Consider the following 27247-nt stretch of genomic DNA (forward strand, 5'->3'; position numbering starts at 1 on the left):
CTGGGCATTTTGTAGCGCTAACACTTCTTTTTATTGATATGCAGGCGCATCTGCTTTGGGTTCCATTTGCCCTGAATGCACTGCCCTGCCATGTGAGCCCCCCATGCATAGTCTGATGCGTCTGTTGTTAGGGTTTGGGCGGCAGGGGGTAGAGTGAAAGGGAGTCCCTTGGTGTGGTAGCAGGCCTCTGCCCACCAAAGGAACTCTGTCCTTAGACAAGGAATGATAGGAATCGTTTCCAGGTCCTGAGAATGTTGACACCATAGACTTTTTACATACCGTTAAATTTTCCTCATATGCAGTCTTGCACATGGAATTAGCAAAATACAAGAGGCCATGAACCCCAGAGCTTGAAGTATTTTCCTTGCAGACAGCTGGGATTTTGTGGCCAATAGTTTGAAGTAGGTTGTCAAATAAACTTGTTTCTCTGGAGTGAGGAATGCCATCTGGGAAGTTGTGTTCAAGTTAGCTCCCAGGAATACAATCTGTTGGCAGGGTACTAGGTGTGATTTCTTTTCGTTGATGGTGTATCCCAGAGAAGTTGGAAGTTTCTTTACAAATGCCAGGTGTTGTAATAGCAAGTCCTGACTTTCTGCCTGAATCAGACAATTGTCCAAGTACAGGTAAATCTGAATATTTCTCTGCCTGCAAAATGCAATTGCTGGAACTAGACACTTTGTGAACACCCTGGGCGCAGTAGATAAGCCAAAGGGAAGTGCAGAGAACTGAAAATGCATGGAGCCCGCCCTGAAACATACGTATTGTCTGTAGGATTCCCTTATTGGGATGTGCAGGTAAGCTTCCTTTAAGTCTAGGGTTACCAGCCAGGTATCCTTGGCTAGCATAGAAAGAAGCTGTTGAAGAGTTAGCATTTTGAATTTTGGAATCACCAGAAAGGTGTTGAGAATAGAGAGGTCCAGGATAAAACGCCAGGAGTTTTCTTTTCTGGGTACCAGGAAAAGTCTAGAATAAAAACCTTGTCCCCTTTGTTCTGCTGGGACAGGTTGAATAGCCCTGATACTGAAAGAGAACCTGTTTTTGGGCCTCCGCCCACTGATTTGGTGGGAGGTCTGGCCAACCATTTGGGGTTGGTAGTGTGCGGAAGTGGAATCTGTATCCTCAAGAGACTATGTTCAAAACCCATTTGCCCTGGGTAATGAGTTCCCAGTTTTTTGCATGCAGGGTGAGCTTTCCTCCTAGGGGAGCAGGTAGTTCAGCAGGGCTTGGAAGGGTAAAGGTTAAGTCATTGTGCTATTTTTCCGTAGGGGGGGTGGCTTACTACTCCCTGCTTTGGAAGTCGGAGTCCCCCACTGTTTAGATCTGTGCATAGCTGGAGACTGAAGTCTTGGTAGTCTGCTGTTCCTGGGTTTTGACTGAGAAGGCCAGGAAGGGACTGGAAAGGACCAGTTCTTTGAAGGCCAATGTCTACTGAATCTGGGAGGCTGTACTTGGAGAAAATCTAACAGTTTGCATAGTTTTAGCTTTTTCCTCCATCCTTTTGAGGACTTCTTCTGCTTTGTTGCCAAAAAGGCGCTCTTGGTGTAAGGGTGCATCCAGTAATCTGGCAAGTTTTGCTCCTTAAGCCAAGCATGCCTTCTAAGTACAGACTCAGTGACAGCAGCCCTGCAAGATGCTTCTAAAGCATCAAAACCACATTACAAAGTATGTTTACCAACTTGTTCAGCAGAATGCATTAAATCTTGCAACTCTTTGTGTTCAGCACAGTCAGGAATCAACATAATTTTCTGTTTAAGTAGTCCCATAATATGCTGCTGATACTTTAACATATGAAACTGGCAATTTAAAGCCCTAATGGTCAAAGTAGCAGAAGTGTATACCTTCTTAACCCATCTGTCTAACACTCTAGAGTCCCTATCAGAAGGTAGGATTTTTGGCAGTAGTAGCCTTAATGCCTTTTTGGTCCTTGGGAAATGGTCTCTGGAGCTGCAGTAGGATTCTTGAAGAGGAACTTGTGAGAGTCAGGTACTCTGTAGCACCTGTCAGATTTCCTGTGAGCTTGAGGTAAAGTGTCTGGGGTAGGGCTAGATTCCAAGAAAACATCATCTACAATTGCCAGAACAGGAGGGATAGCTAGAGCAGGACTAAAACTTCCCTAAGACTCTTTTTGGACTCAGAATAGTCCTGGCTTTCCCAGAGGAAATGCTCCCTAAGGGTATGCAAGGTTTCACCAAAAGAAAAATATTCTGGTAGGGGAAGCAGAAGGAATGGAGTCCTCTGCATCGGAATACTCATAAGTAGATAAGGGTAAATCCTGGTAGTTAGGAGTAGAGATATCAGATTCCTGATCAGAAGAATCCGAAAGAAATTCAGTTCTAGGTCTCAGAGGGGGAAGGCTGGCTTCCCCTAATTAAGGTAATATGGTCTTCAGCCATTCTAAGCATTTGTTTTTGAGGCATATGGGCCTGAGTATGCGGTTTGGTCATCGGTTTTCTAGGTGTAGTGCGAGTTTTAGGCCTGAGGAATTCTGTATTTCTAGCTGGAAATGAAGCCGTCGGTTTAATATGAAAGTTTGTAGGCCTGAATACACCCTTAGAAGCTGGTGCCTGCACAGCGGCTCTGGACCCATCCAAGGTGGAGACAACCACAGGTTCCATAGTCGAAGAAACATCTCGCGGCAGACCAGACTCCGAATGGGTCTCAGTAGAGGCCTGCGAATCTGTAGTAGTGGGTATCAGGGGCTGCGAACTATGGGGATGCCCTCTGGTACAGTCTCACTGGAAGCTGGGATAGGACTGCTGTAATGGGATGGTAGGATGTGCATGTGGGGAATGCACTCTGGTACAGTCTCACTGGAGGCTGGGTCAGGAGTGCTGTAATGGGATGATGTGATGTGCATTTGGGGGGGTTGTGCTCTGGTAGAGTCTCCCTGGAGGCTGGGACAGGAGTGCGGTAACAGGATGGTATGATGTGCATGTAGGGGGATGCACTCTGGTACAGTCTCACAGCAGGCTGGGTCAGGAGTGCTGTAAGGGAATGACGTGATGTGCATAGCTTTTAGTCAAAGAATCAGGAAAATCTAGTGTATAATCCCTGTTCCTTGTACTCCATACCAAGTCTCCCGTCAACTACGCCTTCCCTGCCTCACTCACTGTTGGTGCAAGCAACATCGCTAAGCCTCAAACACATATAACATATTTCTCAAGATCACGAACATAATATCATTGTCACAAACCAAATGCTGAGTACTGTTGTATAAGTCTAATGTAAAGAAAATTTAAAAAGTTACAATGAAATAATTACAGACAAAACAAACAGGACTGCAGTGAATGGTAATGATCACAGCCAAGAAATCACACGGGCATGCAATACATCAGGGTCGGCTGAGCAGTATAATGACACGGGCATGCAATACATCAGGGTCGGCTGAGCAGTATAATGACACGGGCATGCAATACATCAGGGTCGGCTGAGCAGTATAATGACACGGGCATGCAATACATCAGGGTCGGCTGAGCAGTATAATGACACGGGCATGCAATACATCAGGGTCGGCTGAGCAGTATAATGACACGGGCATGCGATACATCAGGGTCGGCTGAGCAGTATAATGACACGGGCATGCAATACATCAGGGTCAGCTGAGCAGTATAATGACACGGGCATGCGATACATCAGGGTCGGCTGAGCAGTATAATGACACGGGCATGCAATACATCAGGGTCGGCTGAGCAGTATAATGACACGGGCATGCAATATATCAGGGTCGGCTGAGCAGTATAATGACACGGGCATGCAAAATATCAGGGTCGGCTGAGCAGTATAATGACAAGGGCATGCAATACATCAGGGTCGGCTGAGCAGTATAATGACACGGGCATGCGATACATCAGGGTCGGCTGAGCAGTATAATGACACGGGCATGCGATACATCAGGGTCGGCTGAGCAGTATAATGACACGGGCATGCAATACATCAGGGTCGGCTGAGCAGTATAATGACACGGGCATGCAATACATCAGGGTCGGCTGAGCAGTATAATGACACGGGCATGCAATACATCAGGGTCGGCTGAGCAGTATGACACTGGCATGCAATACATCAGGGTCGGCTGAGCAGTATAATGACACGGGCATGCAATACATCAGGGTCGGCTGAGCAGTATAATGACACGGGCATGCAATATATCAGGGTCGGCTGAGCAGTATAATGACACGGGCATGCAATACATCAGGGTCGGCTGAGCAGTATAATGACACGGGCATGCAATATATCAGGGTCGGCTGAGCAGTATAATGACACGGGCATGCAATACATCAGGGTCGGCTGAGCAGTATAATGACACGGGCATGCAATATATCAGGGTCGGCTGAGCAGTATAATGAAATTAAGTGGGGAAAAAAGAAAATATAGGATATTCTGCTCAAACTATAGAAAGCAGACAAATTATATACCACAAAAATCAGTTGGTCTACGTGCATTCTACATAATTTTATATGTTAACCAGTTTATCTCAAACATGAATACAGGAATAACAGCAGAGGATGTTTTTATAATAATGCAGTGAAAATTGTTATGGAACAAAAACAGTTGCAGCTGTGCACTGCTGCTCCACATGAACCTGAATATCATCACTACTTTCTATCTCGAGTCCAGCCTCACTGTTTATTATTTAAACCCCTCTATTTTTAAAATACACAAACATTTCTCCTATGCTTCCTTATACTAGTGTCTCTCCTACTTGCACACTTAATGTCTCAATTACAATCACAACTCCAGCAAAATTCTTACTTTGTGTCCTCCATGCAAAATGCCTCCACATCTCATCTACTAGTCACACTTTATCTATATCAGCCCTCATACAGTCTACTGTTCATAGGTAGGTACTAGGCTATCGGCCCTGGGACCTATACAAGCCAAGCCAATAAGGTACCCTGGCTTTTGCCACCCAAGAAAATTATTTTCCTGTGCCACTGTCAAGCAGAGACACTGAAGTGATCCCCGGGGTGAATTTCCTATTTCCCTTCCAATCAAAATTTTTCTTGAAGAGTGCTAATGAGAAGCTTTGTTTCATATAGATAGGTAGTTTATTCCAGAGTATGGGAAGTCTCTGGAAGTCTCTGGGACAGGAATCTATCCCTCTGGCATGTTCTGTTTATTGTGGTGATAAGGTTTAGGTCCCTAGAGCGTGTAGCTCGGAGGGATTGGGAATTCTTTCAGTGGAGCATGGCCAACAGCTCTGGGTTTGACATAGCTTTGTATGTTAGGCAGAGATCACTTCTGAGTAGGCGATATGCGACAGAGTAAAGCTGGAGTTTTTTGAGACGGTCTGCGTAGGGCATCTGTTTGAGGCTGGTAATCCTCTTTATGAGGTATTTCTGCGGCCTTTCCAGTTGTTGTAGATGTCTTGTGAGGTACATACCAAAAGGGGCGTTGTACTCTATAATGGGTCTAATGAGTGATGAGTAGAGGGGGACAATGACCTCTTTTTTTCTGGATGAGAAACCTTTTGTGATGAGGTGTGCCACGTAGAAGGATTTCCTGACTACTGTGGCGATGTGATTATCAAAGGAGAGACTACTGTCCACCTATGTCCTAAGGTCTCTTATCACACTTTTGGTGTTAAGTATACTACCGCCTATGTTGTAGTTCATAGGTACAGAGTTTTTACCAAAGGGGATGACAATGCACTTTTTGGCATTGAGCTTGAGGCCATGGCTTTGACACCAGGCATCTGTCTCAGTGAAGCCCTTTTGTAGGATGTCCACATCGTTAGGAGTTTCGATTATGGCTCCTAGTTTTCAGTCATCTGCGAACTTTGTTAGCCAAAGACCTGCTGTGTTAGCCTGTACTTCAGAGAAGTAGATACCAAACAGGAGAGGACCCAGGACTGAACCCTGTGGTACTCCACTTGCCACTGGTCTGAAGTCGGATTTGGAGTCTGCTACTTTCACAGTGTGGGTTCCGTCAGTGAGCCAGTTGGCAACCCATCTTGTGATATAACGATTTATACCTACTTTAGTGAGTTTATCTATAACTCCAGAGTGGGGGATGGTGTTGAAAGCCTTGGCAAGATCTAGATAGACTGTGTGAACCACCTTACCCTCGTCTACGGCTTTGGTGACTGCTTCAAAGTCTATCAGGTTTAGGAGATGTGATCTGCCTTTTACAATCCCAAACTGGGTGGGGTCCAGAGTCTGGAGATTACCAGTGTCTTTGTTTATAAGTTCATGATGATACGTTCCATGGCCTTGCAGACCAGGCTCATCAGGCTAATGGGCGGTAGTTCCCGGGGTCCGTGGTGGCTCCCCCCTTGTGGAGTGGGATAACCGTTGCTGTGTGCCATTCAGCGGGCACAAAGCCTGAGGTGAGGCTATGATTGAACATGGTACTTTGGTGGTGTGCCAGTTCGTTCTGTAGTTCATGTAGAACGCAGACTGGGATGCTGTCTGGTCCCATGGATGCTGTGTTCTTGGCTTTGGAGAGTGAGGTTTTTACCTGTGCAGCCGTGATTACAGGAACTTTGCATTCTCCTGGTATAGAGATGGGCCCTTTAGGGGGTGAGAGTGGGGTAAAGTTAGCAGTGAACCTATCTGCCAGGATGTTGGCAATATCAGTTGGGTCTGTACATTTAGTGCCATTGTGCTGTAACTCAGAGCAGATCTGAGTGTTGCCATTGAGATTCTTGACATAGCTATAGAATGCTTTGTGGTTGTCTTTAGAATCAGTGTCAATTTGTTTTCATAACTAGCTTTGGAGGATTTTATCAGGGATCGCAGCTTCTTACTGAGGCTGACCAGGGAGCTCCTCCACTCATGGGATTTTACTCTCTTTTGCAACAGTTTCTTTCTTCTGTTGTATAGTTTGTTTATAGCAGGGGACCACCAGATTGGCTTCCTTTTTTTGGAGGATAGTGTCTTGGTTCTGTTTGGGATAGCACGATCCATGCACTCGTGCAAGTGCTTATAAAGTGCAACTGCATAGGATTCAGTAGTCGTAACTGTATTGTTCCATCTGCATGGGTGTCATGAAGTTCACCACTTCTGTCTTAAGAAGCATGAAGTTGGCTTTGGAGAAATTTTTTACCGTGGTTTACTTAATGGGGGTGGGGGCAGGATGTGGATATCTAAGGTGATTAGCTTATTGTCGGATTGGACCAATGAGACGTTGACTTCAAGTGTGGAACACCAGTCACTCATGTTGGTAATGACTAGCTCTAGGATATTGTCACCACTGGTGAGGGTGTGGATAAGTTGATCCAGGGCATTGGAGTTTATGAATTCCAGAAAGCGCTGAGCTAAGGAGTTGGTACATGAGTAGTTTTCCCAGTTAATGGTGTGGTAGTTGAAATCGCCCATTATTAGGATGTTTGGTTGAACCCTAATATTATCCAGTACATCAAGAAAAGAGGAGTGGGAATCCTGGGGCATGGTGGGGGATCTGTAGCAAGCTACAATTTGGATTGCAGTTTTGCCCAGAGTTAGTTGCACTTGGATAACCTCGGATGCATTATGCTGAGCAACTAGCCTAGAGGTGTGGATATCCTTAATGAATATGGACACAACTCCACCTTTAGTGTTCCGGTCCAGGTTACATGGCTGAAAAGTGTGGTATGAGTTATAGCCTGGTAGTGCAGGGCTGCTCTCTGGAGCCTTGAACCAGGTCTCAGTCACGGTACAGATATCGATGTTCTCCATTTTAAGGAGTGCCTCGAGTGAATGCATTTTGAGATTTTGACTTCTAGCATTGAGTAGCATCACCCTCAGTTTTTGCTTGCCTGTTCATGTTATGGTGGTGAATTTGTCATTTGAACCTTGCCTAAAAAAGGCACTATAGGGGAGGCAAGAACCTTAGCCAGTATCAGGAATCCCAGGGGTGACAGGAGCAGGCCATCTCTGGCAAAGCATCGTGGTCTGTCGACCATGTCATCCCAGGCAGACCGGTACTGGATCCCTATAGAATGACACCAGAAGCTTAGCCAATTGTTGAAGTCAATCATTTTGTCCTTGTACTGCGGTATCATTCTGGGTGATGGCAGAATGCTACTCAGGGCTAGGGTCATACCTGCCTGGGCTACAAGATTGGAGAGCTCTTCCATGTCTCTTTTCCTGTAGTCCAGGGAGGTACATCTCAGGTCGTTCACACCAACATGGACAATGACAGAGTCATATTTGTACTTGTTGTGGAGTGACCTGAATGCGTGGGTTATGTGGTGGATCCTGGCACCTGACAGGCAGCTGACAGTAACCTTCTCCTTGTTTAGCCTGGTGAGTGGGGATATCAGTGTGCCTGACTATAGAGTTACCTACGACTAGTGTATTGGGTATGTTGTTTTGCCTTATGGGCTGCGGTTGAGTGGCACACTGAGTCTGTGGGCTATGTGCCATTTGGGTTGTGTTGGGGGGTGGAGGTTGCTTGCATTTCTGCTTTGGAGGTCTCTGTTGGATGAGCAGATTATTATTGAGAGCCTCCGCGAATGCTTTTGTGTTTCTATGTATGGATTTTGGTGGTGTAGATTTAGTGAGACTGTGATGAGTGTGGTGTGGTGTGGTGCAAGTGTTTACCTTCTCCTCTTGTTCATGTAACATTATCAAAAGCAACAGCCATCTATTCACAAGCTGGGTCATCTTCATCATTATCAATCCTCTTCTTCACATTTTTCTACATGGGGTTGGGCTGTCGCATCAACTGTCACCATCTGTCTCGATTCAACAACACTCTCCAACCTTCTTCAACAGTTATGCCTAACTATCACAGGTCTTCTCTGATACAATCTATCCATCACTTTGTTGGAGAGGGTGTTTCTTCTGGTATTTCTTCCTGTCTGTCCAAGTTCTTTACTAGACTGTCCTTTGCATTCTTGCACATGTGAACAAACTACAGTAATCTTTTCTCACTGACCTTCTCTGCAAGCAGCTACTCGAGCGTCTGCTTTGACTGTCCTTGCGTCTTTGTGTATCCCATTGTGTGTATCCAACTATCCATCTCAGGCACTTCATCTCCATCACTTCTAGCTCTGCTTTCATTGCCAAGTTTCTGTACAATATATTATCACTGGTTGCACCAATTTAGTACACCCACGTCTTTGGAATTCTTTTGTCATGCACTACCCTGACACTCTTGTGACTGTGCCAATTGGCTAAAAGACCTCTGATTCTAGCGATGACTGTCTCATTCAGATTTCCCTTCTCCTCAATTATCCCCTCATACATACTTGAAACTGTTAACATGTTCCATGATTTTTCTTTTTATCTCAATTTTCAAACTGTTCAGATTTTTCCTACTTGTTGTCATTAGAAGTGCTCTATTTGTACTCCGTTTCATCTTATATGTCTACAGTTTTGCATTTCATTCATCTGTCATTTGTTGAAGTTCTTGTTCAGAGTCTGTCTGTAATGCCACATCATCTGCATACAGCAGCTTTTTTGAGCTATTCCCTCCAAACCATTTGCTAATGTAGTCCATTATCACTGCGAACAGCAGTGGGCTTACAGCTGCAACAGGGGCTCCCACTCCCACTGGGAACACAGCTGTGAATCTAAATACTGTTCACATTTATGTCTCTGGGTCCTTGTATATAGCCCTGCACTAATTCTACCAATGTTTCTTGGATTTTGAACTACTACATGACTGTCCAAAGGTCTTGGGACCCTGTCATACACTTTGTTCAAGTCAAGGAATGCTCAATTGGACTCTGTCCTAATCTCTGAAGTCTTCTCAGCTAAATGTCTCCCTGGGAACATTGTTTTGGTTGTACTGCATCCTGATCTGAATGTTAACTTTTCAACTGCCGTCTCACTTTTTACTGCTCTGTGTATTTCTCAATCACCGTCTCAATGCCTTATATACAGTGTGACAGAAGACGGATACCTCATTACTGCTCAGTTGGGAATGTCCCCTTTGTTTCTCTACACTGGCACTAGAATGTTTATTTTCCAGTTAACTGGGACATGTCTTTCTCTGCATACTGCTATAAGTACCCACTATTTCTCTTATAACTCACCCAACATCTTGATCATATCCGTTGTAACCTCAACTGAACCAACTGCTTTCTCTGACTTCATTTTCCTTAGTGCTGTTCTTACTTCTACTAGGGTGGACTTCTGTTCTTTCATTGTAGGCTGGATCTGAAGTAGAACAGCTTCTGTGGGGTCTTCTTCATTCAGAAGCTTCTGGCAGTGCTCTTGCTATCTGCTTTTGATGTCCTGCACAACAGTGAGCAGGGCTGTAGATGGCATGGAAGGGTGTTTGATGACTATCTTCTATTACTTACTTTTGCCTTGTGACCTGGTAGAGTTTATTGTGCCATTTGCAGAGTCACTTTCAAGTAGCTGGCAGAGTGCCTCTGATGCCTTGGTCTTTGCTACTGCAACTACTCTTATAACCTCTGTTAGCCAGCCACTATTCATTCTTAGTGTGGTCCATCTTTTCATTTTCCCATTTCTTCGTCCACTCCTCCTTTCTTTTGATGAACTCCTGAACTTCTGCATTCCACCACCAGGTTTCCTTATATACCTTACAGCCATACCTGGCTCGGCTAGATATCTGGCTCTACATGTGCTCTTCTGAGGCACTGCCATTATTTTCAAGTTTGTCTATTTCTTCGTCTTACTGATGTGCTAAAACCCTGTTTATTTCCTTGAACACTTACGGTTTCTCTCCAGTTAACTTCCCGGTCTTCACCTTAGTCTCTGCTGACTTTACAGCATTTTTTGATCACTGCTTGCAGCTTATTGTGGCAACTAGCAGTTTATACTGTGGGCTAATTGTTTCCACTGGGGATTACTATGTAATCTCCGAGTATACCACAGTACTTTTTCCAGCAGGAATTAACCATAAAATCAAGCAAGAATACCTGAATGTGTACCAACACATTCCCCTAACCACAGAACATAGCGGTGACATCCACCCAAACCCAGGCCCAACTTAGCATATTTAGGAACCAGACAGCATATCCGTAGCAGCTCCTTTATTGCTACCACTTTAACCATAACTCCACCATGGCATTCACATTACCCTACTGCCTAGTACTGAAAGAATTAAACTCGTTAGAACTACCAAATCACCAAGCTCTTTCTAGGCAAACTACAATACCCAAGACTTCATTCCAAGCCAGAAAATTGTCCAGCCCATAACAACTTGATACAACACTGTTCGTACAACAGAATTTTACTCACTAGAGGAAAAAAACACTAATCACTAGAACCAAATCATCTTGTACTGTAGGTGACTCTCTATAAGTGTAGCTAAACTATGGAACCACATCCCACCACTACTGCAATCCATTCAGAATGTACAGCTCATTTAAAATGCAAATAAAACTTCACCTAATTAATGGATCTGCTCCTGTACCACTCTGGGATAAATGCTACTGTAATCTTCAGCTTGTAATATCAAAAAACATTTCTCTTCATTCAGAATCTTATGTCCCATATCTCCCAGCCATGTACATAGTTTTGTGACACTGTCTGCCCACCTCCACCTATGTACTTCTGATATAAACCATCAGATATGCATATATAATTGCTTCTGAACCTGCTTGATACCTCACATCTTAACTACGTTATTACCATTTTCTGCACTACAACATTCCTTCCCTCACTTCTATTTCTTTTTGAAACAGACTAATACACATCTTTAAATGCTCAATGTTCAACATCTACAAAGTGCACAAGTATTTTTAATGGTGCAATAGTTGTCTTTATTAGTTACCATTTAACATGTTGGGACCTGCTATACTGAGTCCCGAAACATGGAGACTGAACAGCCAAGAAAATGGACTTACATATATACTAACTCCAAGGTGGCCATTTGTTGGGATAGTCCCTTTTCCCTGAGGCATGGTGATCTTGGAGTTGGTATATATCAGTTCAGGTGTGTGTGGGTGGCTTTCCCCCCTTGTAAAAAAATGAGATTTGCCCTTCTGGAGATTTGGTCATTTTTTTCTGTAATACGATGGAGCTTTTCTCCATAGCCTCCTATGAAAATGTTTTTTTTAAATAAACTCAATCAGTCAAATTTGGTAAGCAAAAATCAAAATAAATATTATTTTAGATATGACTATGAAAAAGTATCAAGCTCTTACCTCAGGGAGTCCAGCCTTTGCTGCTTGTTGCAGGAGTGTTACTGCCTTGTATACATCTTCAGCAAGCTTTTCATGCTTTGGACTTAAAAGGTACTTTGCATACCTGTACTGCGCTAGGTTGTGACCTGCCTCAGCCGCACATCTATAATAGGCAGCTGCCTAGAAAGAGAAGATATAATGTAAAACAAACAGTTCTGTAGAGATGCATCTTTAGTGCAAAACTTTCTTTCACAGTCGATTAAGACATCCTGGACATAACAGATCCACACAATATCAGATGATCTTTAAACAGGCTTTCTATACAACAAACGACATAGGAGTGTATACATCCTTAGCCCACAGGTACAGCTGCATTCTATAGTTCTTAAGTGCCTACACTTGTACACTGGATCGGCACAAATACTGCACACTGTTCTGAAGCAACATTAAAAGGCGTGCAAAAATAATCCTTGATCCCCATATATCTGATCACTCTAACACCACAAAAATGACCTTTTCCTAGCATTTAAAGTTAGTATTGGTTCCTCTATGCCTGTTAGTTGTATTTTTTTCATTTGGGACTATTGCTACAGTTTGCTGTGGTAAGAAAAGGGGGATCTTGCAGAGTCCTGAACATTTATTTGTAGTCAGCTCATTAACAGAATCAATTTTATTGGCAGTTTGCTTGTTTCTGACGATTTTACATTATTATTATTGTTTTACACAACTTTCTGCTTGTTTGTGTCAAACTACAACTTGCTGCACACTGTACAGAATTGCCTGAGCCCACATGATAACAGCAGCCAGTGGGCACCTACTCTCTTCGTCCTGCTCCAGGAGACCTGTAACCAGTCTCCTTAAATATCTGTGCAATGTGTAACAGCACACAAGTTGGCACATGTAATTGTGACACCTGTACTTGTAATAACTGTGTGATGCACAGCAGCTCAAATCAGCACACATAACTGTGACACCTGTACTTGTAACAACTGTGTAATGCACAGCAGCTCACAAGTCAGCACCAGTAACTGTGACACCTCTACTTGTAATAACTATGTGAGGCACAGCAGCATAAGTCAGCACACATAACTGTCATATATGAACTTGTAATCTCTGTGTAATGAACAGCAGCTCACAAACAAGCACATGCAACTGTCACATCTGTACTTGTAATAACTATGCATTAGCACAGCAGCTCACAAGTCAGCACAAGTAACTGTGACACCCGTACTTGCAATATATGTGTAATACACACCAGCTCAAGTCAGCACTTGTAACTGTGTCACCTGTACTTGTAATATCTGTGTAATGCACAACAGCTCACAAGCCAGCACATGTAACTGTGACACCTGTACTTGTAATATCTGTGTAATGCACAACAGCTCACAAGCCAGTACATGTAACTGTGACACCTGTACTTGTGATATATGTATAATGCACAACAGCTCACAAGCCAGTACATGTAACTGTGAAATCTGTACTTGTGATATCTGTGTAATGCACAGCAGCTCACAAGCCAGCACAAGTAACTGTGACACCTGTACTTGTAATATCTGTATAATGCACAACAGCTCAGCCAGTACATGTAACTGTGACACCTGTACTTGTAATATCTGTGTAATGCACAACAGCTCACAAGCCAGTACATGTAACTGTGACACCTGTACTTGTGATATCTGTGCAATGCACAACAGCTCACAAGCCAGCACATGTAACTGTGTCACCTGTACTTGTAATATCTGTGTAATGCACAACAGCTCACAAGCCAGCACATGTAATTGTGACACCTGTACTTGTAATATCTGTGTAATGCACAACAGCTCACAAGCCAGCACAAGTAACTGTGACACCTGTACTTGTAATATCTGTATAATGCACAACAGCTCAGCCAGTACATGTAACTGTGACACCTGTACTTGTAATATCTGTGTAATGCTCAACAGCTCACAAGACAGTACATGTAACTGTGACACTTGTACTTGTGATATCTGTGCAATGCACAACAGCTCACAAGCCAGCACATGTAATTGTGACACCTGTACTTGTAATATCTGTGTAATGCACAACAGCTCACAAGCCAGCACATGTAAATGACACCTGTACTTGTAATATTTGTGTAATGCACAACAGCTAACAAGCCAGTACATGTAACTGTGACACCTGTACTTGTAATATCTGTGCAATGCACAACAGCTCACAAGCCAGCACATGTAAATGACACCTGTTCTTGTAATATCTGTGTAATGCACAACAGCTCACAAGCCAGCACAAGTAACTGTGACACCTGTACTTGTAATATCTGTGTAATGCACAACAGCTCACAAGCCAGTACATGTAACTGTGACACCTGTACTTGTGATATCTGTGTAATGCACAACAGCTCACAAGCCAGCACAAGTAACTGTGACACCTGTACTTGTGATATCTGTGTAATGCACAACAGCTCACAAGCCAGCACATGTAACTGTGACACCTGTACTTGTAATATCTGTGTAATGCACAACAGCTCACAAGCCAGCACATGTAACAGCTCACAAGCCAGCACATGTAAATGACACCTGTACTTGTGATATCTGTGCAATGCACAACAGCTCACAAGCCAGCACATGTAACTGTGTCACCTGTACTTGTAATATCTGTGCAATGCACAACAGCTCACAAGCCAGCACATGTAAATGACACCTGTTCTTGTAATATCTGTGTAATGCACAACAGCTCACAAGCCAGCACAAGTAACTGTGACACCTGTACTTGTAATATCTGTGTAATGCACAACAGCTCACAAGCCAGTACATGTAACTGTAACACCTGTACTTGTGATATCTGTGTAATGCACAACAGCTCACAAGCCAGCACAAGTAACTGTGACACCTGTACTTGTGATATCTGTGTAATGCACAACAGCTCACAAGCCAGCACATGTAACTGTGACACCTGTACTTGTAATATCTGTGTAATGCACAACAGCTCACAAGCCAGCACATGTAACTGTGACACCTGTACTTGTAATATCTGTGTAATGCACAACAGCTCACAAGCCAGCACATGTAACTGTGACACCTGTACCAGCACAAGTAACTGTGACACCTGTACTTGTAATATCTGTGTAATGCACAACAGCTGACAAGCCAGCACATGTAACTGTGACACCTGTACCAGCACATGTAACTGTGTCACCTGTACTCGTAATATCTGTGTAATGCACAACAGCTCACAAGCCAGCACATGTAACTGTGACACCTGTACCAGCACATGTAACTGTGACACCTGTACCAACACAAGTAACTGTGACACCTGTACTTGTAATATCTGTGTAATGCACAACAGCTCACAAGCCAGCACATGTAACTGTGACATCTGTACCAGCACATGTAACTGTGACACCTGTACCAGTACAAGTAACTGTGACACCTGTACCAGCACATGTAACTGTGACACCTGTACCAGTACATGTAACTGACACCTGTACCAGTACAAGTAACTGTGACACCTGTACCAGTACAAGTAACTGTGACAACTGTACTTGTAATAGTACATGTAACTGTGACACCTGTACCAGTACATGTAACTGTGACACCTGTACCTGTACATGTAACTGTGACACCTGTACTTGTAATATCTGTGAAGCTCAAGAAATAAGAAAAGACTAGGATTTTGGATGCAGGCCTTTAAGGAGAATAACAATAATCATGTAATATGTTGTATCCATAAAGTAGCAGAAAGTATTGAACTATAACAGCATGGGAATTGATAAAGGAGATTATGTCGATAGGGATGACTGCAATTAGGGATACAGACAATAGACAAGAGCGGGCTGGAATTTATTGGAGAAAACTGGCAAAGGAGCCAAGGTATTGGGAGCAAATAACTAGAGAGGGAAAGGTAATAGAATGGGAAGAAGCCAAGAATTTATTTGGACTGCAGGTTAGAGATTGCCTTCCCTAGCAAGGATTGATATTAGAGTACAGGCAAAGAGAAAGAAATGGGGGGGGGGGTTCCTACATGAAAGACCAGCACTGGTAGAGTTTTTAATAGAATACAGAACATAAGCTGCCATTAAAATAGGAATGATTAGTACAGCATATAAAATTTTGCATGATAACTACAAGACTCAATCAGAGGAGGTTAGAAAGGCTTGGGAAAAGATACTGGATAAGCTATTCACAAAGAAACAACGGGAGGATATATTTTGGCTCCCAAATATGCAACAAAATCTAGAAGATTTAGGATTTTTTTCCTGGAAATGTTTACATAGATATTTTTATATCCCAGTTAGACTCCAGAGAATTTTTTCTCAGGTAGACAGTAGATGTTGGAGGTGTGAAAGGGAAGAGAGGTAATTGGGAACATATTTTATGGGAGTGCTATGAGTTGGTGGACTTCATGGATTCCCTGCGGGATGCACTGTCAGAGATTCTGGATGGGCAAATTGGTCTGACGAGGGAGATGATTTTTCTGAGCTATGATACAGAATTGCAATTGCCTAGACATGGTAAAGCCTTGTGTCTAATAATGGTGGCTGCCAGAAGCACAATTACTAGAAAATAGAAATCAAAATCTAAACCAACTTATATTGGAAGTAGTGAATATAGTAACAGAGACAAAACTGGAATTGAGATATTTAGAAAATGAGTAATGAGGCCTAAAAGGCAGCAGGATTTGAATGAGCTATGCAATGTTTGAGTGAGAAAGATTGGGTAGACTATAAGTGATGTATAATGTTTGCAACTGGGAGTGTGTCAGTATGGTTTGTGAAGTAAAATGCTTGCCACTAGGATTGTGTCGATGTGGTTTGTTTTCATTTAAATAAATGTATGATTGCCTATGTAGTACGTGATGGTTTAATGAAGATGTTTCTTGTTAAAAAAGCAGGAATTTAATAATTTGTGCTTAGATTATATGGCATATAGTAATATATGTGAAGTATAATATTTGTTATGTTAATATATTTTGATTACTTTTATATGAATGTAAATTTGCCCGTGTCAGATGTGATAATTCAATAAAGGCGTTTGGGAAAAAAAAACATTCTCTACGTACAATAGCAGCTTTTTTAGGCAGAGCATGGATTATGTAATGCAACTACAGTTGGCTGGATATGCAGCTATTAAACAGTTATGTATGTTTATCACAGTTAATAGTAGAAGAAAAAAAGTATAAATGCCCTTTTCAGGTTACTGTATACCCCTGTAGAGATCAGCCCCCCCCAGCCTTCAGCATCTTCTGCCACCTCTGTTTGTCAACATTTAGGGATATAATTTGTCCTTTTGGCTAGGAAGTCTTTCAGAATGGTTTATTTTTTTATTTTTGCAGCTCACTTTGCTTCTTTTTTTTCTTTAAGTAGAATCATCTTTATTAAATTACCATGTATGACACAGGCAATCATACGTTTACATAAATGAAAGCAAACTATACTGACATAATTTTAATTGCAAACAGATGGGAGGGAGGGTATTGCCCTGATGGATAGAGAGAAGGACTTCCAGGCCTTAGCAACATGGTGCAAGTACAGACAATGCCCATCAGATTTCATAGGTTTGTAGACAGGCAGCAGTTTTTGGTCATTGGATCATAATGACTGAGTGGGAACAGAGTTGTGTAAAATGTCTTTTAGTGCTGGACAGACACATGGATGCTGGATAATTTTATAGGTGGTTAGACAATGTATCAGTTCTAACCAATTTAGATGCTAGAGCCTTGAGGTACAGGGTGGAGTTTTATTTTACTTACTGATACCTATCGGACAGGTAGCTTTTAAAGAATAGAACTGCGGGCTGAGGGATACCTAATGAGGGCATTTGAAGTAGATGTTTGTTGTGACAAACTATGTTGAAGGCTTTAGACAAGACTAGAAATAAGGAGGAGACTAATTTGCCGTTACCTGTAGCTTTATTGACTGTATCTATATATGTTAGAAGTGCAGTGTTAGTAATGTGGGAAAGCCAAAAACCTTGCTGTGTTGGGGATAGGACTTCTTCCTGCAGCAGATAGTTTAGCAATTGTTTCTGACTACATTTTTCGACTGTTTTGGAGAAGGACGGTAAGATTGTCATAGATCTAAAGTTAGTAATATTTGTTGAATTTCCTCCTTTGTGCAGAGGAGTAATGTGTGACTTTTTCCAGAGTGGGAACATGGGATTCCCGGACTGACCTATTTTTAAGGATTGAGGTAGAGTAGGAAATGCTATCGGCTGCTATTTTAAGGTGTACTCACTTGAAAGGTCATTGGTTGAAGTAGAGCCTGGTTTGAGTAGTTTTATATAGGATGTGTGTACAGGTTTGAAAGTGGATGTGGTGATACGTGGCTGTTGGGCAGGGTTGGGATCAGACGTTGGGCAATCCTTGGTTAGATGTGATATACTATATATGAAATAAGAGTTGAAACTGTATTGCAGTTTTGAGAGATGAGTTATTGGGAGAGGGATAAGGGCTGAATTTATGGCTGGGTTGCTTACATTGTACTACCCCCAGGTCAAAGATTAACAGAGACTAACAGTAGAAAACAATTAGCAAAGAGTTACCAAAGTCCATAGACTTACCCAAGACCATATCTCCAACTAGTCATACTAAACACCTTGGGGTAGAAATGGATAACCTTTTCTTTGATGTCCACATAGCCCCAAACTATTAAAAAGGTACATAAAACAAAATGGGAACTCTCTATAGACATAAAAAATGCCTTACAGACAAGGCAAGAATTACCCTAACCCAAACTCACCTTCTATCCACTCTGATGTATGCTGCACCTATCCTAACTCAAGCCAGAAAAACAGATCTTACCAAACTTGAGGCATGCTATAATAACATTGCTAGGTTTGCTAACAACTCTCCCTACAGAACCCATCATTGTCAGGCTCTAAGGGACTTGCAATGGCTAGAACTTCTGCAACTTTTTAGCTATCAACAACTTCTCAAAGCCTTCGGCATCCTCACCTACCCTGAAAAAACTCCTGCCCTAAATCACCTACTATCTCACTATTCTACCTCTCGCCCCTTCTGTCTACTAACAAGTCTCTTCTTACTATTACTGGAGCAAATAACATAGCAGGGAAAGCACTATTTTCCACACACACAAAAGCCAGGAATAATCTCACTACTTCTATTACTCCTGCCTCACCCACCCAGACTTTCAAATACTTACTCAAACTTCATCGTACTAACAACTGGATATGTCCAAGTATCACATAAATAACCCTAGATTCCCCATCTTCTTTAACAAATTCTTAGGATTACATAACTTAAATAGCTGTCGCCTGTTAACTTGACAAACAAATAACACTAGATAATTTGTAAATATACTTGTCAGTACTACTGTATTTTTTTAATGTTACACTGATTTATGGTTTTATGTTTGCTTGTTTGTCCTTTAGCTTTTAATTATTGTTAATAAACTGTGGAGCTTTTCTCCCCTGGCCTCCGCTGTAAATGAACCTCCGTCCAGTCGGACTATCCCGGTTAACAAATGTAAAATAAAATAATAAAATTAAAAAAAAATAAGTACAACAGGTTTTCTTTCATTTCCTCAATGCAGAAACCTGTAACCCGGGAAGACTAAGTAACTGGCATATATGGGATAATCTCTTGGTCAAGAGAATGGCCAGTGACCAGCTTAGTAACTGGTCCTTAGAGTACAAGGACAACTCTGTTGGCAGGTGGTGTTAAAAATTAATTTCCAGCACAGGCAGGCATGTATTTAACTAGATGAAGTTAATACACAGCAAGGTTCTTCGAGTTAAATTTGCTTACACTGTACAAGGACAAAATTCTCAGTGGAAATGTTTGTGAGTTGGTTCTTGTGGCAGAGCTTCAGCAGTATCTGGGTCAGTGTAGTGACCCCAGGCTCTATTTCTGCTTGAACAGAGGAACAGGCAGGGGTGTCCTCTTTACTCTGTATTTGCATTATATTTAGAACCATTGGCAAAAAAAATAAGGGACTCAGAAATTCAAGGATATAATTGGTATGGTAGTAAAGGCAAGCTGGCTGTATTTGCAGATGGTATTGTTTAATACCTAACAAAACCAGAAAGAGACATTACAGTGTTGTGGAACATTCTGAGACCGTTCCAGATCTTTTTGGGAAACAAAATTAATGAAGCTAAAACAAAAGCAGTAGCAGTAAATTATGTATCCACACACAAATTGGTTCAGCAACATCCATATTTATGGGGACATGATGAAATTAAGTATTTAGAATTCTGGTGTGGCAGCTAAGGATATGTGGGAAGAGACTAAACAAAAGATAATACAAAAACTGAGAAAATGGAAGCTCTTTTATATGGATATGGATAGTAACATACAAGCAGTCAACATGTTTTACTCCCTCTAGTCTTATATACAGGTCAGGCATATTGTTATCAACCAGAGGAGAAGTTGTGGGTAGCAATTAATAGATTCTTGTGAAAAATCAAATATGGAGAACTAAAACAAAATACACGTCATTCATACACTCTTCTAGTTGGAATTAATTTTCAGTAGAAAGACCATTTTCCATTAATACTTCAATTGTGTGAGAGTTGCAGGTTCAAAAGGAGGAAGTATCAAGTTCTTAAAAACAAAATATCGAGATGTCACTGTCCACCCCCTCAACTCAGTCATCATTAGGTCAATCATGCTCTGTTTAGCATGTATCTGTCCAGACACATGCAACAACTGGAAAGCCACAGAAACACCTCACTAAAAGGATAACAGACCTGAACAATATGTCATACACACACTGACTCAATAGTCCTCTCACTGCTGGAAAACCCACAGAAACACCTCACTAAAAGGATAAAAGACCTGAACAATATGTCATACACAGCCTGACTCAATAGCCCTCTCACTGTACTTGCTATCCCATGTATCTGTCCAGACACATGCAACTGGAAACCCACAGAAACAACTCACTAAAAGGATAACAGACCTGAACAATATGTCATACAGACTGACTCAATAGCCCTCTCACTGTACTCACCATCTCCTGTATCTGTCCAGACACATGCAACAACTGGAAACACCTCACTAAAAGGATAACAGACCTGAACAATATGTCATACACAAACTGACTCAATAGCCCTCTCACTGTACTCTGTACCCCACAGACTGATACAAGGTAACCTGTCTCTGACATGCAAGTCATCCTCCGATGTAATATTCATGGATTTACTACACATCAGCAAGTCACATGGCATCAGAAATACTTGGTCTACAAATTTAAACCTGTTCTGAAATATCAACAGAACAGTTTGAAGGGACAGGTACATCTCACACAGGATACCTCTCCACTGGAACAGACTCCCCATCCACATAAAACAAAGTTCGTGCTTGACTATATTTAAGTGCAACTTAGATCTATGGATGGGAAATAGAAAATTTACCCCCAGGACTGTCCCCTGGACTATCAAAGGACAGAGGCAGCTCCTAAATGCTCTGTTCCACGCATGGGTCCCCCTCAAATTATCTATGGTATGATACCAGTTATTCTCAATTGGGGTAATACATATATTTCTTAACTATGGGATGAGCAAGGCCAATCTCTAAGCAAATAGGTTAGGTTAAATTCAAGCACAAAAGGGGAACTGGCTAGGTTTAAAATAGCCCGCAAGGGCAGCTAGCCTACTACTTAACTATGAGCCCATAAATCACAAATGTTAAGGATCTTTAAAAGGTAAACTGTTAAGGACACTACCTCTCAAAAAGGTAATTTATACATTCCAAACAAAGAAACAGAACATTGCTGAAGATGGAAATAGTGCCTGGCCCACTGGCACAGAGGTATAAGGCCCCAACTGTAACCCAGAGAAACAGTAGCACTGACAGGGCCAAGCAAGGGAGGATGGGAGTGAATGGGTGATGCTGGCACCCCCCCCATCCGAAGTGTGGGGGGTAAGAGTAGCACTATTTGCTGATCTGTGGACACTTATCAGAAGCAAGGCATACAAAAGGTGGCAATAGTTAGGATATGAGGTGGATCCCTGCCAAGTCACATAGTAGGTACCTTAAAGGGTCATGTGTGCAACTGCAAAAACACTCAGGACGTCACTGCATATTCCTGCATCAATAAACAGCTGCCAAGAAGTGGGGTTAGGACCATACAACATAGAAAAAGCTTGACAGCTGCTTGAATAATAGTCTATGACACCCTTCAGTCACCCCTCCAAGGAACGATGTGTCCATACGAGTGCAGTACAGCTGACATTTGACAGCTAAGGGGGAAGGAAATGGAAGTAGCTACATGGTGCACTTTAATCAAAAAAAGCTTAATGCTAAAGTGACAAAGACAGTCAAGAACTGCAGAAATTGGAGTTGTAAAACACATACTCTAATAAGAAGCCCACACCAAAAACATTTTCACTTACTATTGTATGTTTTTCTAATATTAGGCCTCTGGAAAGACGTAAGGATCTGGACTATCATCCCAGTTAAAAGATGACCCTAGCCATTACTGGAACGAGAGAACCACACAGTTAAATGGAGACAATTGAACTCTGGGTGGGTGCAACAGAATTTTGAAAGGCAGAGGACACAGACTTCCCTAGAGAGTGACACCTAAGTACAGAAAGCCACAGTAGTTAAGGCCAAATAGTACTATGATAATCTCTTTGGATTTATTCTGACAGCCTTTCTGTATGAATTTCAAAATAAGGGAAAAAGTGTGGCATAAAAAGTTTTGGGGACTATTTATGGATAAGAGCATCACCTATAGCAGATTAATGTAAAGACAGTGGACTACGTACAAGTTGGTTTACAAAGTCCATTGAACATGTGGGAGAAACAGACAAATGTAGGTTTCGTAAAACAGAATTAGAAACAGTCGCACACCTTGTTGCTGGCTGTGATATACAAATGGCAGAAGGACTGTATATTGAAAGGCATAATAATCTGGTAAGACTGTTGTATTGGGGATTGTACAAACATTATGGTACTAAAGTGTCTGAAAAACAATGGAAACATGATCCACAAAGCATCATAGAAAATGATGAAGTCTGCATCACATGGCATCATCCATTACCAACAGTTCAAAAATAGATGTGAGAAAACCAGATATAGTGGTCCATGAAAAGAAAATAAAATGTAGCGCTGATCACTGAAATCTATATACCCAGTGACTACAGTGTCTTGCGTACAGAGAGACACAAAATCATAAAATATCAGGATTTTCAGGAAGAAAGATACCCAGATAGCTCTAATAGCAGTAGGAGTAATGGATCTTATAAAAAAGAATTTACAATTGTACTTAGATATGTTACCAATACATGCAAGCCCGTATGAATTGCAGGAGTCACTACTGGCCACATTGCAGGCTGTGCGAAAAGCACTTCTGGCTGACAACAAAGATTGAAACAATACTAATTTCATGAACTTTAATTATACTTTGATTTAGGAATGGGGTCCATTCCCGTCATGGTATTAGAAACCCAAAAGATTTGGAGAAACTTAAAAAAAAAAAACGGATAAGGGAAAAGAAGTTGCTGCAAATCCAAAGTCACAAGTAAGTATCCCTAAGAAAAAAGGGAAGCACAGCATGCAAAGCAAGTAATGTGGACTAGCAAATCCAAAGTCACAAGTAAGTATCCCTAAGAAAAAAGGGAAGCACAGCATGCAAAGTAAGTAATGTGGACTACTGGACAAGGAGGAACCGGCAGAGATGGACACAGCAAGTGCCTAGCTCCACTTCATTACTGGACAACAAAAACAACCCTACAACAGAAACCACTGCTTGCTTATCCCTTGAAGAAGGACTCTTTCTAAAAACTTGCTGGCTAGAATATGTTCCAAAACGGGGTCTACCAAGACTCTGAGAAACAGCGGGTGCACTAAGAAACAGCAGAAATTGTCCTAACTCTCTTCTGTGATCTGAAAATATTCTCTCTCTTACCCAAAGGAAAAATTATTCTGGATTGAATATATCAGCTTACTGCCCAGATGTGGGGGCTGGGAAGGGACAGGAAGGGGAATTGTGTAGTCAATACTGCACGCCTCTCCAATTATTATGTGGGATCTGCTCCTTATCTCCAGCTCTATTGCTTGCCCTGGCCCCTTCTTCCTTTCCTTCAAGATAGCTATCTTTTTTCATAGGTGCTTTTCTGTTTGAATTATTCTGCCCTGGACTGCTTTCTGATTGCGTGGTTCCAACTGCATGTGGAGAGACGTGGTAGAAAAGCTGCTTACGTGACTGAAAGTTCTCTCTTTTAGTTTTTAAAAATGTATCTGTGAAAGAGGATCAGCAAATCACTCTCCACGGTTGCCTTCAACTATCTCCTTTTTTAAACAAGAAACATCTTTATTAAATTATCACTTATGACCCAGGCAATCATAAATCATATATTTATATAAAGGAAAACAAACCATATTGACATATTTTTAGTTGCAAACATTTTACATCACTTATAATCCATCCAGTCATTGTCAGTCAAACATTACATAACTCATTCAAACACTGCCTTCTTTTCCACTTCACTCCTCCAAAACGTTATTCTGCATGTATAGTTCCAAAAATTACTATTTTTTCTGTGTAATTTGTCATGCCCTTTTCTAAAGATCCAATTTGAAGTTGTTTTATCTCTGTTACTATATTCTCTACTTCTAGTACAGTTGGTTTAGGCTTTGATTTCCATTTTCTAGTAATTACTTTTTTGGCAGCCACCAGAATTAGACTCAGCAAGGCCATACTAGGTCTACTAGGCAACTACGATTCTGTATCATAGCCCAGAAAAAATCATTTTCCTAGTTATACCAACTTACTCACTCAGAATTTCTGAAAGAGTAGTCTGCAGGAAAACTTTAAAGTTTGCCGACTCATCACACTCCCAGAAAATATGTTCCCAATTATCCCTTTTTTCCCAATCACACCTCCAACGTTTGCTGTATACCTGGGGTTTTCCTGGAGTATAGTTGGGGTATAAAAATATCTATGTAAGCATTTCCAAGAAAAAATCTTAAATCTTCTAGATTTCGTTGCATATTTGGGAGACAAGCACATATCCCCCCATTGTTTCTTTGTGAATTGCTTATCCAGTCTCTCTTCCAAATCCTTTCTAACCTCTGAATGATTATCATTATCACACAACATCTAACCTCTGAATGATTCTTATCATTATCACACAACATCTAACCTCTGAATGATTCTTATCATTATCACACAACATCTAACCTCTGAATGATTCTTATCATTATCACACATCTAACCTCTCAATGATTATTATCATTATCACACATCTAACCTCTGAATGATTCTTATCATTATCACACATCTAACCTCTGAATGATTCTTATCATTATCACACAACATCTAACCTCTGAATGATTCTTATCATTATCACACAACATCTAACCTCTGAATGATTCTTATAATTATCACACAACATCTAACCTCTGAATGATTATTATCATTATCACACAACATCTAACCTCTGAATGATGATTATCATTATCACACAACATCTAACCTCTGAATGATTCTTATCATTATCACACAACATCTAACCTCTGAATGATTATCATTATCACACAACATCTAACCTCTGAATGATTCTTATCATTATCACACAACATCTAACCTCTGAATGATTCTTATCATTATCACACAACATCTAACCTCTGAATGATTCTTATCATTATCACACATCTAACCTCTGAATGATTCTTATCATTATCACACATCTAACCTCTGAATGATTCTTATCATTATCACACAACATCTAACCTCTGAATGATTATTATCATTATCACACAACATCTAACCCACCTCTGAATGATTCTTATCATTATCACACATCTAACCTCTGAATGAGTGTTATCATTATCACACATCTAACCTCTGAATGATTCTTATCATTATCACACAACATCTAACCTCTGAATGATTATTATCATTATCACACAACATCTAACCTCTGAATGATTCTTATTATCACACAACATCTAACCTCTGAATGACTATTATCATTATCACACAACATCTAACCTCTGAATGATTATTATCATTATCACACAACATCTAACCTCTGAATGATTCTTATCATTATCACACAACATCTAACCTCTGAATGATTCTTATCATTATCACACAACATCTAACCTCTGAATGATTCTTATCATTATCACACAACATCTAACCTCTGAATGATTCTTATCATTATCACACAACATCTAACCTCTGAATGATTCTTATCATTATCACACATCTAACCTCTGAATGATTCTTATCATTATCACACATCTAACCTCTGAATGATTCTTATCATTATCACACAACATCTAACTTCTGAATGATTCTTATCATTATCACACAACATCTAACCTCTGAATGATTCTTATCATTATCACACAACATCTAACCTCTGAATGATTCTTATCATTATCACACAACATCTAACCTCTGAATGATTCTTATCATTATCACACAACATCTAACCTCTGAATGATTCTTATCATTATCACACAACATCTAACCTCTGAATGATTCTTATCATTATCACACATCTAACCTCTGAATGATTCTTATCATTATCACACAACATCTAACCTCTGAATGATTCTTATCATTATCACACATCTAACCTCTGAATGATTCTTATCATTATCACACAACATCTAACCTCTGAATGATTATTATCATTATCACACATCTAACCTCTGAATGATTACTATCATTATCACACAACATCTAACCTCTGAATGATTCTTATCATTATCACACAACATCTAACCTCTGAATGATTCTTATCATTATCACACAACATCTAACCTCTGAATGATTCTTATCATTATAACACAACATCTAACCTCTGAATGATTCTTATCATTATCACACAACATCTAACCTCTGAATGATTCTTATCATTATCACACAACATCTAACCTCTGAATGATTCTTATCATTATCACACAACATCTAACCTCTGAATGATTCTTATCATTATCACACAACATCTAACCTCTGAATGATTCTTATCATTATCACACAACATCTAACCTCTGAATGATTCTTATCATTATTACACAACATCTAACCTCTGAATGATTCTTATCATTATCACACATCTAACCTCTGAATGATTCTTATCATTATCACACATCTAACCTCTGAATGATTCTTATCATTATCACACAACATCTAACCTCTGAATGATTATTATCATTATCACACAACATCTAACCTCTGAATGATTCTTATCATTATCACACATCTAACCTCTGAATGATTCTTATCATTATCACACATCTAACCTCTGAATGATTGTT

General features: G+C 40.9%; 1 protein-coding gene across 1 annotated transcript in view; it reads right to left on the reverse strand.

Annotated features, from left to right (window-relative positions):
- LOC122817554 (DAP3-binding cell death enhancer 1-like) overlaps positions 1-27247 on the reverse strand; it is a 938516-nt gene that overhangs the window by 443722 nt on the left and 467547 nt on the right. Inside the window, exon 6 of the mRNA XM_044090591.1 lies at positions 12044-12202. Coding sequence (XP_043946526.1) covers positions 12044-12202 — 159 coding nt within the window. The remainder of the gene's footprint in view (positions 1-12043; positions 12203-27247) is intronic.

This window comes from Protopterus annectens, chromosome 13.part0, assembly GCF_019279795.1.
Source record: "Protopterus annectens isolate FY-2018-M chromosome 13.part0, PAN1.0, whole genome shotgun sequence".
NCBI classification, from domain to species: Eukaryota; Metazoa; Chordata; order Ceratodontiformes; family Protopteridae; genus Protopterus; species Protopterus annectens.